This window comes from Eubalaena glacialis, chromosome 12, assembly GCF_028564815.1.
Source record: "Eubalaena glacialis isolate mEubGla1 chromosome 12, mEubGla1.1.hap2.+ XY, whole genome shotgun sequence".
Lineage (NCBI taxonomy): Eukaryota > Metazoa > Chordata > Mammalia > Artiodactyla > Balaenidae > Eubalaena > Eubalaena glacialis.
The window spans coordinates 39553474-39566758 of record NC_083727.1 but is presented as its reverse complement, the minus strand read 5'-3'; the positions used below and the strand labels follow the sequence as shown (position 1 = coordinate 39566758).

Sequence of the window (13285 nt, the reverse complement as noted above, 5' to 3'; positions counted from 1 at the left end):
AATTGTATGATTTTCCCACCAGTGCAAAACTTGGGCTTCTGTGAGCTTGGAGAGTCTTTGTGCCCCTTTTGAAATATAGGAACACTTTGTGTCCAAGAGTGGTTGGAAAGGGCCAAGATAAGAAGTGGCTGGTCTGAGAGCAGCCTCTCACTGGCACTTGCTTACTCATTCTCTGGGACCCTACTCAGAGGCTGTTTTCCCATGAAGTCTGGCCCCCTTCTCTCCTGTGGAGTTAACCACTCCTCCTCTGTGCCTGTGGAGGAGCTGCCTGCCATGCCGCCGTCCCAGGTCTTCAGGTGGGGCAGGGGAGTCCTTACTGATTGTGGCAAATCTCATAGTGACTGTGACTCCCACGCTCAAGGGGGTTGCATGATTTGCTAATCTTTTTCATCTATAGCCACATCAGCCTATATTATTATTCTAAGTGGCCCTGTCTTAGTCTAGCAAGTGTCATTGTGCGGGAAAGGTACTCAGATTTGTTTACTGCTTTACTTGGAAGATTATCGGAAAATGAGTTTGACTTTGCATTTTGAATTTTATAGGTTTAAGCTGTCAAAAATTCTCTGTGATAAAAATAGCTTCCATGTACATATCAATCTGTGTTGGAAGAATCTGTAATATTAGCAAGCAAGAACCTAAGCATGGAAAAAAAACGTGTGTCAACAGGCAAAAGTTAGGATTCCCTTTGGCTTGTACTTGAGGCACAGAAATTTGGAGGAATTTTTAGAAAGAGAAAGGTCTCTAAGTTAAAAAAACAATTTTTATACGTGTATACATTCCATGTAAGCTCTGTTTAGCCTAAAATTGTCTTGATACTGAGTTGAATAGGAGCTACGTTAAAGGATTCACATTTTAGAGGTGGATACTTTTACTTTATTTCCAAAGAATAAGGTTTAAGATCAAGAAAGGTAACTGAAAAGACCAGAATGTGTTTGATTTCACCAGACTATGGGTTCCTCTCTGTAGCTTGTGAGCCTAGCACAGGACCTGGCATGTAATAATTTAGTAGGAGCTTGATAAATGTTGACTGGATGAATAAATAATTATCTGTGTTCATTGGTCCACATTAAGAAGCAACTGTTACAGTTCTTTTACCTTGTTTGGAAGAGGTTTGTATATTCCGAAACAGAAAATCAAACCAGAGAAATCTAGCATAAGGTATTAAGATTTTGAAAGCTGGGGAGAGACAGATGATATATTTGGTTATCAGCTGAGACCAGTGTATGTCTCCCTCCCTCTCTTTCTGTCTTTTGGCCAGAAAAGCACTGACTTTCCAAAATACATGTTCTTCCTTTGTTTGTTTACTTTAAGTGTTTTCTCAGATAGCCTGACTCATACTCCCAGAGAACTGATTTAGAGGATAAAGAGTTTATTCCAAGTCCTACATGCAGAATGAATAGTGGTTTCACTGAGGAGGATGAGGTGACTGACATGGATGCAGAGATTAGCAAAAAAGGTATCCGCCTCCTTGTGGTCTGGGCTTCGAATCATGAAGTTTGAGAAAAGAATGAGTGTGAGCTAAGAAGATGGACCGTGTCAGTTGAAAGGGAAAGAGGTTGCAAAAATTTCTCTTTGTTTATAATTATGCTTATAACATACTAACATACTCCTAGCAGGCAATTTTCAGTCCACTGGAAGCTGACTAGTGCTTTCTTTTTTTTTTTTTTTTTTTTTTTTGTACATGGATGACCACAACAAAAGCAACAATGATTGCAATTACCAAACATGAAACACACTCATACTATGTCATAATATTGACATTCAGTCCAGTAATCCTCCACTGTAACAGCTCCTTTACTTTGCAGTGAAAATTGATTTGTATATTCTTTGCCTCTGAGTTCTTGTGGGATTTTTTCTTTTTTTAAATTCAACCAGAAAGTCACAAAAATTATACTCATCCTCATCAGTTCACTCAGTCCCATGTAATTAATTTTTTTTTTTTCATCTTGATCTTTTGTTAGCACTTTTATGAGCTCATCAGTTTTTCATTAGAGTTCTGAAAATGCTTATTCATTCAGTTCAGCAGTACAGTCAGGTACCAGAAACCTGTACTTGTCAGAGTCTTTTCCATGAATTTCCTGAAGATGAAACCCTTTTATAGGAACATATTTACAAAAGCATCAGAGTACACCCAGAACTGTCTGTAAATGACAAAAGACTTAAAAATGACCACGGTTAAAGATTTGATGAAAGTTCACAATAATGCAGTTGACAAGAAAATTAGTTATTTCTGAGATATACATTTTAAAGTAATAACTAGGATTATGACTTATAACATTATACCAGAACATATAAGATTTTTAGAAATTTCATGTAACGTCTGAAACATTTATATTAACATATTTCCATACAAATAACCCAATGAAAGTTTAGTATTAGTTGTTTTGTTTGTTTGTTTATACTGCAGGTTCTTATTAGTCATCCATTTTATACACATCAGTGTATACATGTCAATCCCAATCGCCCAATTCAGCACACCACTATCCCCGCCCCACCGCAGTTTTCCCCCCTTGGTGTCCATATGTCTGTTCTCTACATCTGTGTCTCAACTTCTGCCCTGCAAACCGGCTCATCTGTACCATTTTTCTAGGTTCCACATACATGCGTTAATATACGATATTTGTTTTTCTCTTTCTGACTTACTTCACTCTGTATGACAGTCTCTAGATCCATCCACGTCTCAACAAATGACTCAATTTCGTTCCTTTTTATGGCTGAGTAATATTCCATTGTATATATGTACCACAACTTCTTTATCCATTCGTCTGTTGATGGGCATTTAGGTTGCTTCCATGACCTGGCTATTGTAAATAGTGCTGCAATGAACATTCGGGTGCATGTGTCTTTTTGAATTACGGTTTTCTCTGGGTATATGCCCAGTAGTGGGATTGCTGGGTCATATGGTAATTCTATTTTTAGTTTTTTAAGGAACCTCCATATTGTTCTCCATAGTGGCTGTATCAATTTACATTCCCACCAACAGTGCAAGAGGGTTCCCTTTTCTCCACACCCTCTCCAGCATTTGTTGTGTGTAGATTTTCTGATGATGCCCATTCTAACTGGTGTGAGGTGATACCTCATTGTAGTTTTGATTTGCATTTCTCTAATAATTAGTGATGTTGAGCATCTTTTCATGTGCTTCGTGGCCGTCTGTATGTCTTCTTTGGAGAAATGTCTATTTAGGTCTTCTGCCCATTTTTGGATTGGCTTGTTTGTTTCTTTAATATTGAGCTGAATGAGCTGTTTATATATTTTGGAGATTAATCCTTTGTCCGTTGATTCGTTTGCAAATATTTTCTCCCATTCTGAGGGTTGTCTTTTCGTCTTGTTTATGGTTTCCTTTGCTGTGCAAAAGCTTTGAAGTTTCATTAGGTCCCATTTGTTTATTTTTGTTTTTATTTCCATTACTCTAGGAGGTGGATCAAAAAAGATCTTGCTGTGATTTACGTCAAAGAGTGTTCTTCCTATGTTTTCCTCTAAGAGTTTTATAGTGTCCAGTCTTACATTTAGGTCTGTAATCCATTTTGAGTTTATTTTTGTGTATGGTGTTAGGGAGTATTCTAATTTCATTCTTTTACATGTAGCTGTCCAGTTTTCCCAGCACCACTTATTGAAGAGACTGTCTTTTCTCCATCGTATATCTTTGCCTCCTTTGTCATAGATTAGTTGACCATAGGTGCGTGGGTTTATCTCTGGGCTTTCTATCTTGTTCCATTGATCTATGTTTCTGTTTTTGTGCCAGTACCATATTGTCTTGATTACTGTAGCTTTGTAGTATAGTCTGAAGTCAGGGAGTCTGATTCCTCCAGCTCCGTTTTTTTCCCTCAAGACTGCTTTGGCTATTCGGGGTCTTTTGTGTCTCCATACAAATTTTAAGATGATTTTTTCTAGCTCCGTAAAAAATGCCATTGGTAATTTGATAGGGATTGCATTGAATCTGTAGATTGCTTTGGGTAGTATAGTCATTTTCACAATGTTGATTCTTCCAATCCAAGAACATGGTATATCTCTCCATCTGTTTGTATCATCTTTAATTTCTTTCATCAGTGTCTTATAGTTTTCTGCATAGAGGTCTTTTGTCTCCCTAGGTAGGTTTATTCCTAGGTATTTTATTCTTTTTGTTGCAATGGTAAATGGGAGTGTTTCCATAATTTCTCTTTCAGATTTTTCACCATTAGTGTATAGGAATGCAAGAGATTTCTGTGCATTAATTTTGTATCCTGCAACTTTACCATATTCATTAATTAGCTCTAGCAGTTTTCTGGTGGCAGTTTTAGGATTCTCTATGTATAGTATCATGTCATCTGCAAACAGTGACAGTTTTACTTCTTCTTTTCCAATTTGTATTCCTTTTATTTCTTTTTCTTCTCTGATTGCCGTGGCTAGGACTTCCAGAACTATGTTGAATAGTAGTGGTGAGAGTGGACATCCTTGTCTCGTTCCTGATCTTAGAGGAAATGCTTTCAGTTTTTCACCGTTGAGAATGATGTTTGCTTTGGGTTTGTCATATATGGCCTTTATTATGTTGAGGTAGGTTCCCTCTATGCCCACTTTCTGGAGAGTTTTTATCATAAATGGGTGTTGAATTTTGTCAAAAGCTTTTTCTGCATCTATTGAGATGATCATATGGTTTTTATTCTTCAATTTGTTAATATGGTGTATCACATTGATTGATTTGCGTATATTGAAGAATCCTTGCATCCCTGGGATAAATCCCACTTGATCGTGGTGTATGATCCTTTTAATGTGTTATTGGATTCTGTTTGCTAGTATTTTGTTGAGGATTTTTGCATCTATATTCATCAGTGATATTGGTCTGTAATTTTCTTTTTTTGTAGTGTCTTTGTCTGGTTTTGGTATCAGGGTGATGGTGGCCTCATAGAATGAGTTTGGGAGTGTTCCTTCCTCTGCAATTTTTTGGAAGAGTTTGAGAAGGATAGGTGTTAGCTCTTCTCTAAATGTTTGATAGAATTCACCTGTGAAGCCATCTGGTCCTGGACTTTTGTTTGTTGGAAGATTTTTAATCACAGTTTCAATTTCATTACTTGTGATTGGTCTGTTCATATTTTCTGCTTCTTCCTGGTTCAGTCTTGGAAGGTTATACCTTTCTAAGAATTTGTCCATTTCTTCCAGGTTGTCCATTTTATTGGCATAAAGTTGCTTGTAGTAGTCTCTTAGGATGCTTTGTATTTCTGCGGTGTCTGTTGTAACTTCTCCTTTTTCATTTCTGATTTTATTGATTTGAGTCCTCTCCCTCTTTTTCTTGATGAGTCTGGCTAATGGCTTATCAATTTTGTTTATCTTCTCAAAGAACCAGCTTTTAGTTTTATTGATCTTTGCTATTGTTTTCTTTGTTTCTATTTCATTTATTTCTGATCTGATCTTTATGATTTCTTTCCTTCTGCTAACTTTGGGTTTTGTTTGTTCTTCTTTCTCTAGTTTCTTTAGGTGTAAGGTTAGATTGTTTACTTGAGATTTTTCTTGTTTCTTGAGGTAGGCTTGTATAGCTATAAACTTCCCTCTTAGAACTGCTTTTGCAGCATCCCATAGGTTTTGGGTTGTCGTGTTTTCATTGTCATTTGTCTCTAGGTATTTTTTGATTTCCTCTTTGGTTTCTTCAGTAATCTCTTGGTTATTTAGTAACGTATTGTTTAGCCTCCATGTGTTTGTGTTTTTTATGCTTTTTCCCCTGTAATTCATTTCTAATCTCATAGCGTTGTGGTCAGAAAAGATGCTTGATATGATTTCAATTTTCTTGAATTTACTGAGGCTTGATTTGTGACCCAAGATGTGATCTATCCTGGAGAATGTTCCGTGCGCACTTGAGAAGAACGTGTAATCTGCTGTTTTTGGATGGAATGTCCTATAAATATCAATTAAATCTATCTGGTCTATTGTGTCATTTAAAGCTTCTGTTTCCTTATTTATTTTCATTTTGGATGATCTGTCCATTGGTGTAAGTGAGGTGTTAAAGTCCCCCACTATTATTGTGTTACTATCAATTTCCTCTTTTATAGCTGTTAGCAATTGCCTTATGTAATGAGGTGCTCCTATGTTGGGTGCATATATATTTATAATTGTTATATCTTCTTCTTGGATTGATCCCTTGATCATTATGTAGTGTCCTTCCTTGTCTCTTGTAACATTCTTTATTTTAAAGTCTATTTTATCTGATATGAGTATAGCTACTCCAGCTTTCTTTTGATTTCCATTTGCATGGAATATCTTTTTCCATCCCCTCACTTTCAGTCTGTATGTGTCCCTAGGTCTAAAGTGGGTCTCTTGTAGACAGCATATATATGGGTCTTGTTTTTGTATCCATTCAGCAAGCCTGTGTCTTTTGGCTGGAGCATTTAATCCATTCACGTTTAAGGTAATTATCGATATGTATGTTCCTATGACCATTTTCTTAATTGTTTTGTGTTTGTTTTTGTAGGTCCTTTTCTTCTCTTGTGTTCCCCACTTAGAGAAGTTCCTTTAACATTTGTTGTAGAGCTGGTTTGGTGGTGCTGAATTCTCTTAGCTTTTGCTTGTCTGTAAAGCTTTTGATTTCTCCATCAAATCTAAATGAGATCCTTGCCGGGTAGAGTAATCTTGGTTGTAGGTTCTTCCCTTTCATCACTTGAAGTATATCATGCCACTCCCTTCTGGCTTGTAGAGTTTCTGCTGAGAAATCAGCTGTTAACCTTATGGGAGTTCCCTTGTATGTTATTTGTCATTTTTCCCTTGCTGCTTTCAATAATTTTTCTTTGTCTTTAATTTTTGCCACTTTGATTACTATGTGTCTCGGCGTGCTTCTCCTTGGGTTTATCCTGTATGGGACTCTCTGCGCTTCCTGGACTTGGGTGGCTATTTCCTTTCCCATGTTAGGGAAGTTTTCGACTATAATCTCTTCAAATATTTTCTCTGGTCCTTTCTCTCTCTCTTCTCCTTCTGGGACCCCTATAATACGAATGTTGTTGCGTTTAATGTTGTCCCAGAGGTCTCTTAGGCTGTCTTCATTTCTTTTCATTCTTTTTTCTTTAGTCTGTTCCGCAGCAGTGAATTCCACCATTTTGTCTTCCAGGTCACTTATCCGTTCTTCTGCCTCAGTTATTCTACTATTGATTCCTTCTAGTGTAGTTTTCATTTCAGTTATTGTATTGGTCATCTCTGTTTGTTTGTTCTTTAATTCTTCTAGGTCTTTGTTAATCATTTCTTGCATCTTCTCAATCTTTGCCTCCATTCTTATTCCAAGGTCCTGGATCATCTTCACTATCATTATTCTGAATTCTTTTTCTGGAAGGTTGCCTATCTCCACTTCATTTAGTTGTTTTTCTGGGGTTTTTTCTTGTTCCTTCATCTGGTATATAGCCCTCTGCCTTTTCATCTTGTCTATCTTTCTGTAAATTTGGTTTCTGTTCCACAAGCTGCAGGACTGTAGTTTTTCTTGCTTCTGCTGTCTGCCCTCTGGTGGTTGAGGCTATCTAAGAGGCTTGATGGGAGGCTCTGGAGGTGGGTAGAGCTGACTGTTGCTGTGGCGGTCAGAGCTCTGTAAAACTTTAATCCACTTGACTGTTGCTGGGTGGGGCTGGGTTCCCTCCCTGTTGGTTGTTTTGCCTGAGGCAACCCAACACTGGAGCCTACCCGGGCTCTTTGGTGGGGCTAATGGCAGACTCTGGGAGGGCTCACGCCAAGGAGTACTTCCCAGAACCTCCGCTGCCAGTGTCCTTGTCCCCACGGTGAAACAGAGCCAGCCCCCGCCTCTGCAGGAGACCCCCCAACACCAGCAGTTATGTCTGGTTCAGTCTCCCCCAGGGTCACTGCTCCTTCCCCTGGGTCCCAATGCACACACTATTTTGTGTACGCCCTCCAAGAGTGGGGTCTCTGTTTCCCCCAGTCCTGTCGAAGTCCTGCAATCAATTCCCACTAGGCTTCAAAGTCTGATTCTCTATGAATTCCTCCTCCCGTTGCCGGACCCCCAGGTTGGGAAGCCTGACGTGGGGCTCAGAATGTTCACTCCAGTGGGTGGACTTCTGTGGTATAAGTGCTCACCAGTCTGTGAGTCACCCACCCAGCAGTTATGGGATTTGATTTTACTCTGATTGCGCCCCTCCTACCGTCTCACTGTGGCTTCTCCTCTGTCCTTGGACGTGGGGTATCCTCCTTGGTGAAGTCCAGTGTCTTCCTGTCGATGATTGTCCAGCAGCCAGTTGTGATTCTGGTGTTCTCACAAGAGGGAGTGAGAGCACGTCCTTCTACTCCGCCATCTTGGTTCAGTGCTTTCTTTATATATAAATATATATATTCCTCCAGTGCTCCATTTAGCTTGAATGTCTTTGTCTTCTTCAGCTATGCTGGTGTTGCATTTTCATATTTTGGAGACTGCAAAGATCCTGGCATGTGTGTAGATGTGGCTGTGTAATGGTATTTTGTTAAGGCAACTTGAAAATTGTGTATTTTCGGTAGAGAAGAAAGTGTGTCCCAGGCATTTGTAAATCACATTATCTTGCTATGGGCCGTGCAAGGACTTCTGTGAAATCTCCCAATGTCCAAATGGTTTCAGCTCCTGTGAGCAGCCACAGTTGACAAAGCAGAACTCATACAGATTCCACTGCTAATTCTGTAGAAGAAAAAGAGGAAGAGTTGCTAGTGAGTCAACTGCCTTGGTTAGCAAACATAAACACAATTAGCTTTAAGCCCAGAAAATTGAAAGAACATGGAAGTTAATCTCTCTTTTGTTTCTCTTAGTAGTGTTTCCTCATCTTTCTATGGGTTATAAATTTTTTTAAATGTCACAAAGCATTGAAGAGAGCAATTCTCTCTACTTTATATGTATGTATGTATATGTATACATATATATATACATATATATATAAAATATGTGTGTATATATATTGACTGCATACGCAATCAGTGTTGCATAGGATAATAACAATAGACAAGTAGGATGGCTAGTTGGGGTAGTGAGAGACTTTCACTTGAAGATATACTCTTTTGGGTAAAATTATCAAAATGTTACTTTAGAGACATTCGGTGTTCGAATACCTGTGTATTCATAATTTTGCCAGGTGAATGTGTTTCAAGTCCTTTATATTTTATTTTAACACATTATTACAAGTTAAAATATGTAAGGAGATACCAACAGTGGTTAGTGTTCTCCTTGTTCTCTCTTAAATTCCCAACTAGAATTTTTATTCTTTTTACGAAGTTGAGATTACATTACATTCATTACTTTTTCTCCTTTCCCCTCATGCTGTAAATATTTCTTTTTAAACTTGCTTTGTTTCACAGTGTGTCAAGAACATATCTCAGTAAGTAGATCTGACTGGATCTAACACATTCTTTTTAAGAGCCATATAAAATTCCATAATATAATATATATGGTTTATTCAATCATTCCTTTCCTGATGGACTTCCAGATTATTTCTAGTGCTGCAATAAACTTTCTTACCAGGGGATTAAAAGAGCCCAGTTAAGAATCACCCTGTGCATTCAGACTCTCTTCCCAGTGATCTCTAAGTCACCGGCACATTCTGTCGGGAAGATCAGATGACTTCACTACAGAAAGCTCCCTGTCCCTACAGCCCTGTAGGGCTGGGCTGGGCAAACTATCCTTCTTGTGGTGGAGCCTGACATCCTGGTCACTCAGCATCAGTGACAGGCTCTGAAAGGAAGATGGTGCCTAATGAGAGTTTGGAAAAGGACCAAGGAAAGCTCTGGAGTAAAGTAACCTGTTGCTTGACCTCCCTGCATATCCAGTTTTGTTTTGATCTTAAAATGATAATTAATGAGTATAATGTTGACAAACTTTTAGATGGCTTGTGATGGTCTTGTTTTCTAACACCAATCAACAAAAAAGGACTCATTTAGAAAGCCTAGGCCCGAAATAATGTATAATAATGTATAAAGGCAAAAGCAAAAACTTTCAAGATAGGAGCCAATAGCAAAGAAAAAACGTGGAGCCCAGAATGTCTTCTTCCATGTTGATGGCCCACTCTACAGGCCACCTTTTGGAAGTTTTCTGTCAATATGCAAATTCTAACTCAGTACTCCTTTGACAGATCCCATTTTGCTAAACATAAAATGTATAGCATTTAAGTATTTTAAAGAGTGTATCTTAATAATCTTATATCTATTGTTATCTTCAGTTTTATGATTTTGGACTATCAGGACAGTAATAATCAAGGTATTCGTGGAGCTTCTCCTCCAAGCTTAGCATAGTTAACTTCTTTGCAATTACACAGGAAGATGCTTCACAGAAATAAACACTTCATCATGGCCATGGCTTTTGATGTGATGTTAATTGGCTGGGGACAGAATGGGGGCCTGCAAATGGGGTCTGTTTCCAAACTGGTGTCAAATACTCCTCACGAGCTGTAGAGAAGCGATCTCTAATTGAGATTTGTGTGTCATGGGGAGTAGTGCGGGGGGCTCACAGATAACCAAACATTCAAGCCAGAGAGGAATACCTATGAAAAGACAGGGAATCTCTTTCTTTTTCACACACACATATATATACAGTTGACCCTTAAACAACATGGAGGTTGGGGCACCGACTTCCATACAGCCAAAAACCTGTGTATAACTTTACAATCCAACCTCCATATCTGCAGTTCTCTGGATTCAACCAACTGTGGATTGTGTAGCACTGTAGTACATGTTAATTGAAAAAAATCCACATATAAGTGGGCTTGTGCAGTTTAAACTGGTATCATTCAAGGGTCAGCTGTATATAATATTTTCTATTTAAAAAGTAATGAAGGGCAGAATCTGAAGTAGCTGTTGTTTGGCTGTCTGTATCACCAGGATTTAGAAAGATAGTTTTGTGGTAATCCATGTCATCTTGCTTTCAGAGTGAACTGAAACTGGATTTGCATCCTTGTGTGCTAAGTTAGCAGTTGTTCAACTTAAAATAAGTCACTTAACTTTTCTGAGCCCCAGTTACCACACCCATATAGTGAGGGTTATTTCTCACTACCTCACAAGGATTATTGGGAGGTTTATCTGAGATAATAGATATGAAAGTGTTCATGTAGTATTGAATAAATTCTGGTTTCCCTTTTAAAAAACTCAAGAGGTCTTTCAAGAGGAAGATGTTTCTTGTTAGGACTAAGGGGGATACATAGGAGGTGGTCGCGTAAATAAAACTTAGTGAGAAATGAACAGTGACGCTGGTAATCAAACATATGGTTTTATAGTTACAAAGAGTTTCCATGTTCTTTATCTCATTTGTTCTTCACTAGATTCTGTGAATCAGTCAGGCTAATGTTTATATCCATTATCTAGGGGAGGAACCGTGACTCAGAGAAATTAACCAATATCACCTTGCAAGCCTGTAATGGAGTGTTCTTTTTGACTAATGGTCCAGTGCTCTTTACTTTATGTTGTCAATACCAGACAATTGGCAAATACTCAACAGTTAGAAGTCCAAAATTATGTCTGAAAATCTAGCATTGTTCTCAAATTGTCCATGATTCCTGGAAAGATGAGACCATCTGGGGAAGTAGCCTAGACTCTACTCCTGGACTCCCACACTAAGCTTGATGTGCGTTTCTTGGTTGCTATGGACCAAAGAAATTGTGTTTCTAATATCAAATGCACCATATTTTGTGACTGTTTCACTTCATTTTTAGCATTTCCTGAATTGCAGTTAACTGATTGGAAAGGGCTCCCTTCTAACTGAGGTGAAAAGTTTGGTTTGCTTCGTGTAGGCCAAGGTTCATATATTTCGGCCCTCAAGTACCACAAATGAGTATCTCCATCTCTTGGTTGATACTCAGTACATTCTGTGTTATGATGTTATCTATCCTTGTATGTGTACCTTTTTTCTCCCCTTGGAGAGTACAAGTCCGCTAAAAAAGGAGAGTAAATCATTCCTCTGTACTCTCAAGGCCCAGCTGAGAGCCTAGCATTTAATGGGTTCTCAAAAAAAAAAAAAAGTTTGCTGCTGCTTTTGAGATACTCTTCAGTGTTGACTTCTTAGGAAAGATTCATTAGAAAACATCATATGAAAGAGAGGGCTAGTTTTAGAATAAGCAATGTCTGCTACCTCCCTCGCTGTGTAGTGAATGGTCTCTTGAGAATTCTTTCATAGAGAGAGACAATTGCTAGGAAGATAAGGGATGCTTAGAAAAGCACTAGTTATTACCATGTCCATTTGAAGGCAAGAAAAGGTAACACAGGTTCTACTCTCCCAAACACAGACATGAGTCTATTGAAAATTAGGTCTGAAACTAGAGCAGAGAGAAATACGCAGCTGCCACTGGGGTAAAAAGCCTTTGAAATAAAGTTGAATTTCTTATTTCTAAAGAGTAAGAAGAAAGTGTGTTTTGTTTGGTCCTTACAAATTATAGTGATTTGGTTTCAACCTAAGCAAACACTACAAGCAAATACTGGCAGGCAGAGTTTCCACAGGAGTGGCCAAGCAAGTCAGTTTGCATTTCCTTCCAAGCCCTCATTTGGCTGATCCATCCATAGAAAAGCAGAATAAAAGGCAAGAGATGACTGCACCCTAAAGCATCCAAGTGGCTCCTTCGGCTCTGAGGTTATTTATAGCAATCTGGCTCACACTGAGGCCTTCCTGCTTTATTCAGGGAGGGTACAAAAGTGCAGATAGAAGCTCCAGGACCTTAACATAGACATAGATGCAGGGTACGATCAGTGATTAGATATTCAAGGCTTCTGTGTTGTTGATGTAGCCATGCCTTTTAACCACCACCAGTGTGAACACGGACCTTGGACTAGGCTCATCCTCTTCTTCATGTGCACATTCTATTTGTAGATGTTGCTATGAGGACAGATTCATCAAAAATGACGGATGTGGAGCCTGTGGTCAACAATTTTGCATCATCAGCAAGGGCAGGCCGCCGGAATGCTCTAGCAGACATCCAGGGTTCAGCTGCCATGGGCGGAACCTCGGAGTTGCCCCTCAAACCGGAGGTCCTCTCCGGGAAGGAAGGTAACACTCAAAATCCTCTTAAAATCAGCAGCATTTCTCTCTTCTTCATCCTTCCCTCTGGAACAGTCTCCCTTTTAACTAGTTAAGCTTGTTTACTAAAGCTTCTCAGCTTTTGTTTAAAGCTAAGTAAATTTTTTTTCAGCCTTTCTGAAAGTGGACTTTTCCTCGTATTATCTCCTAGATTAAATGTGGAAACTGAACATTTATTTATTCGTTGGATGTGTATAGTTATGCACAGTACTAATGATTGGGAATACAAACGTGAACAAATATAATCCATTCCTTCAAACAGCTTACAAAGTTTTTTGAGAAGCTCTCAGAAATAAAGTAATTTTTCTTCTGCCA

General features: G+C 38.7%; 1 protein-coding gene across 2 annotated transcripts in view; it reads left to right on the top strand.

The window, feature by feature from the left end:
* The window catches only part of PKIB (cAMP-dependent protein kinase inhibitor beta), a 115820-nt gene that overhangs the window by 97378 nt on the left and 5157 nt on the right, over nucleotides 1-13285 (top strand). For both annotated transcript variants that reach the window (XM_061206970.1, XM_061206971.1), the window contains one exon: nucleotides 12764-12940. In XM_061206970.1, coding sequence (XP_061062953.1) covers nucleotides 12772-12940 — 169 coding nt within the window. In that variant the 5' untranslated portion in view covers nucleotides 12764-12771. The remainder of the gene's footprint in view (nucleotides 1-12763; nucleotides 12941-13285) is intronic.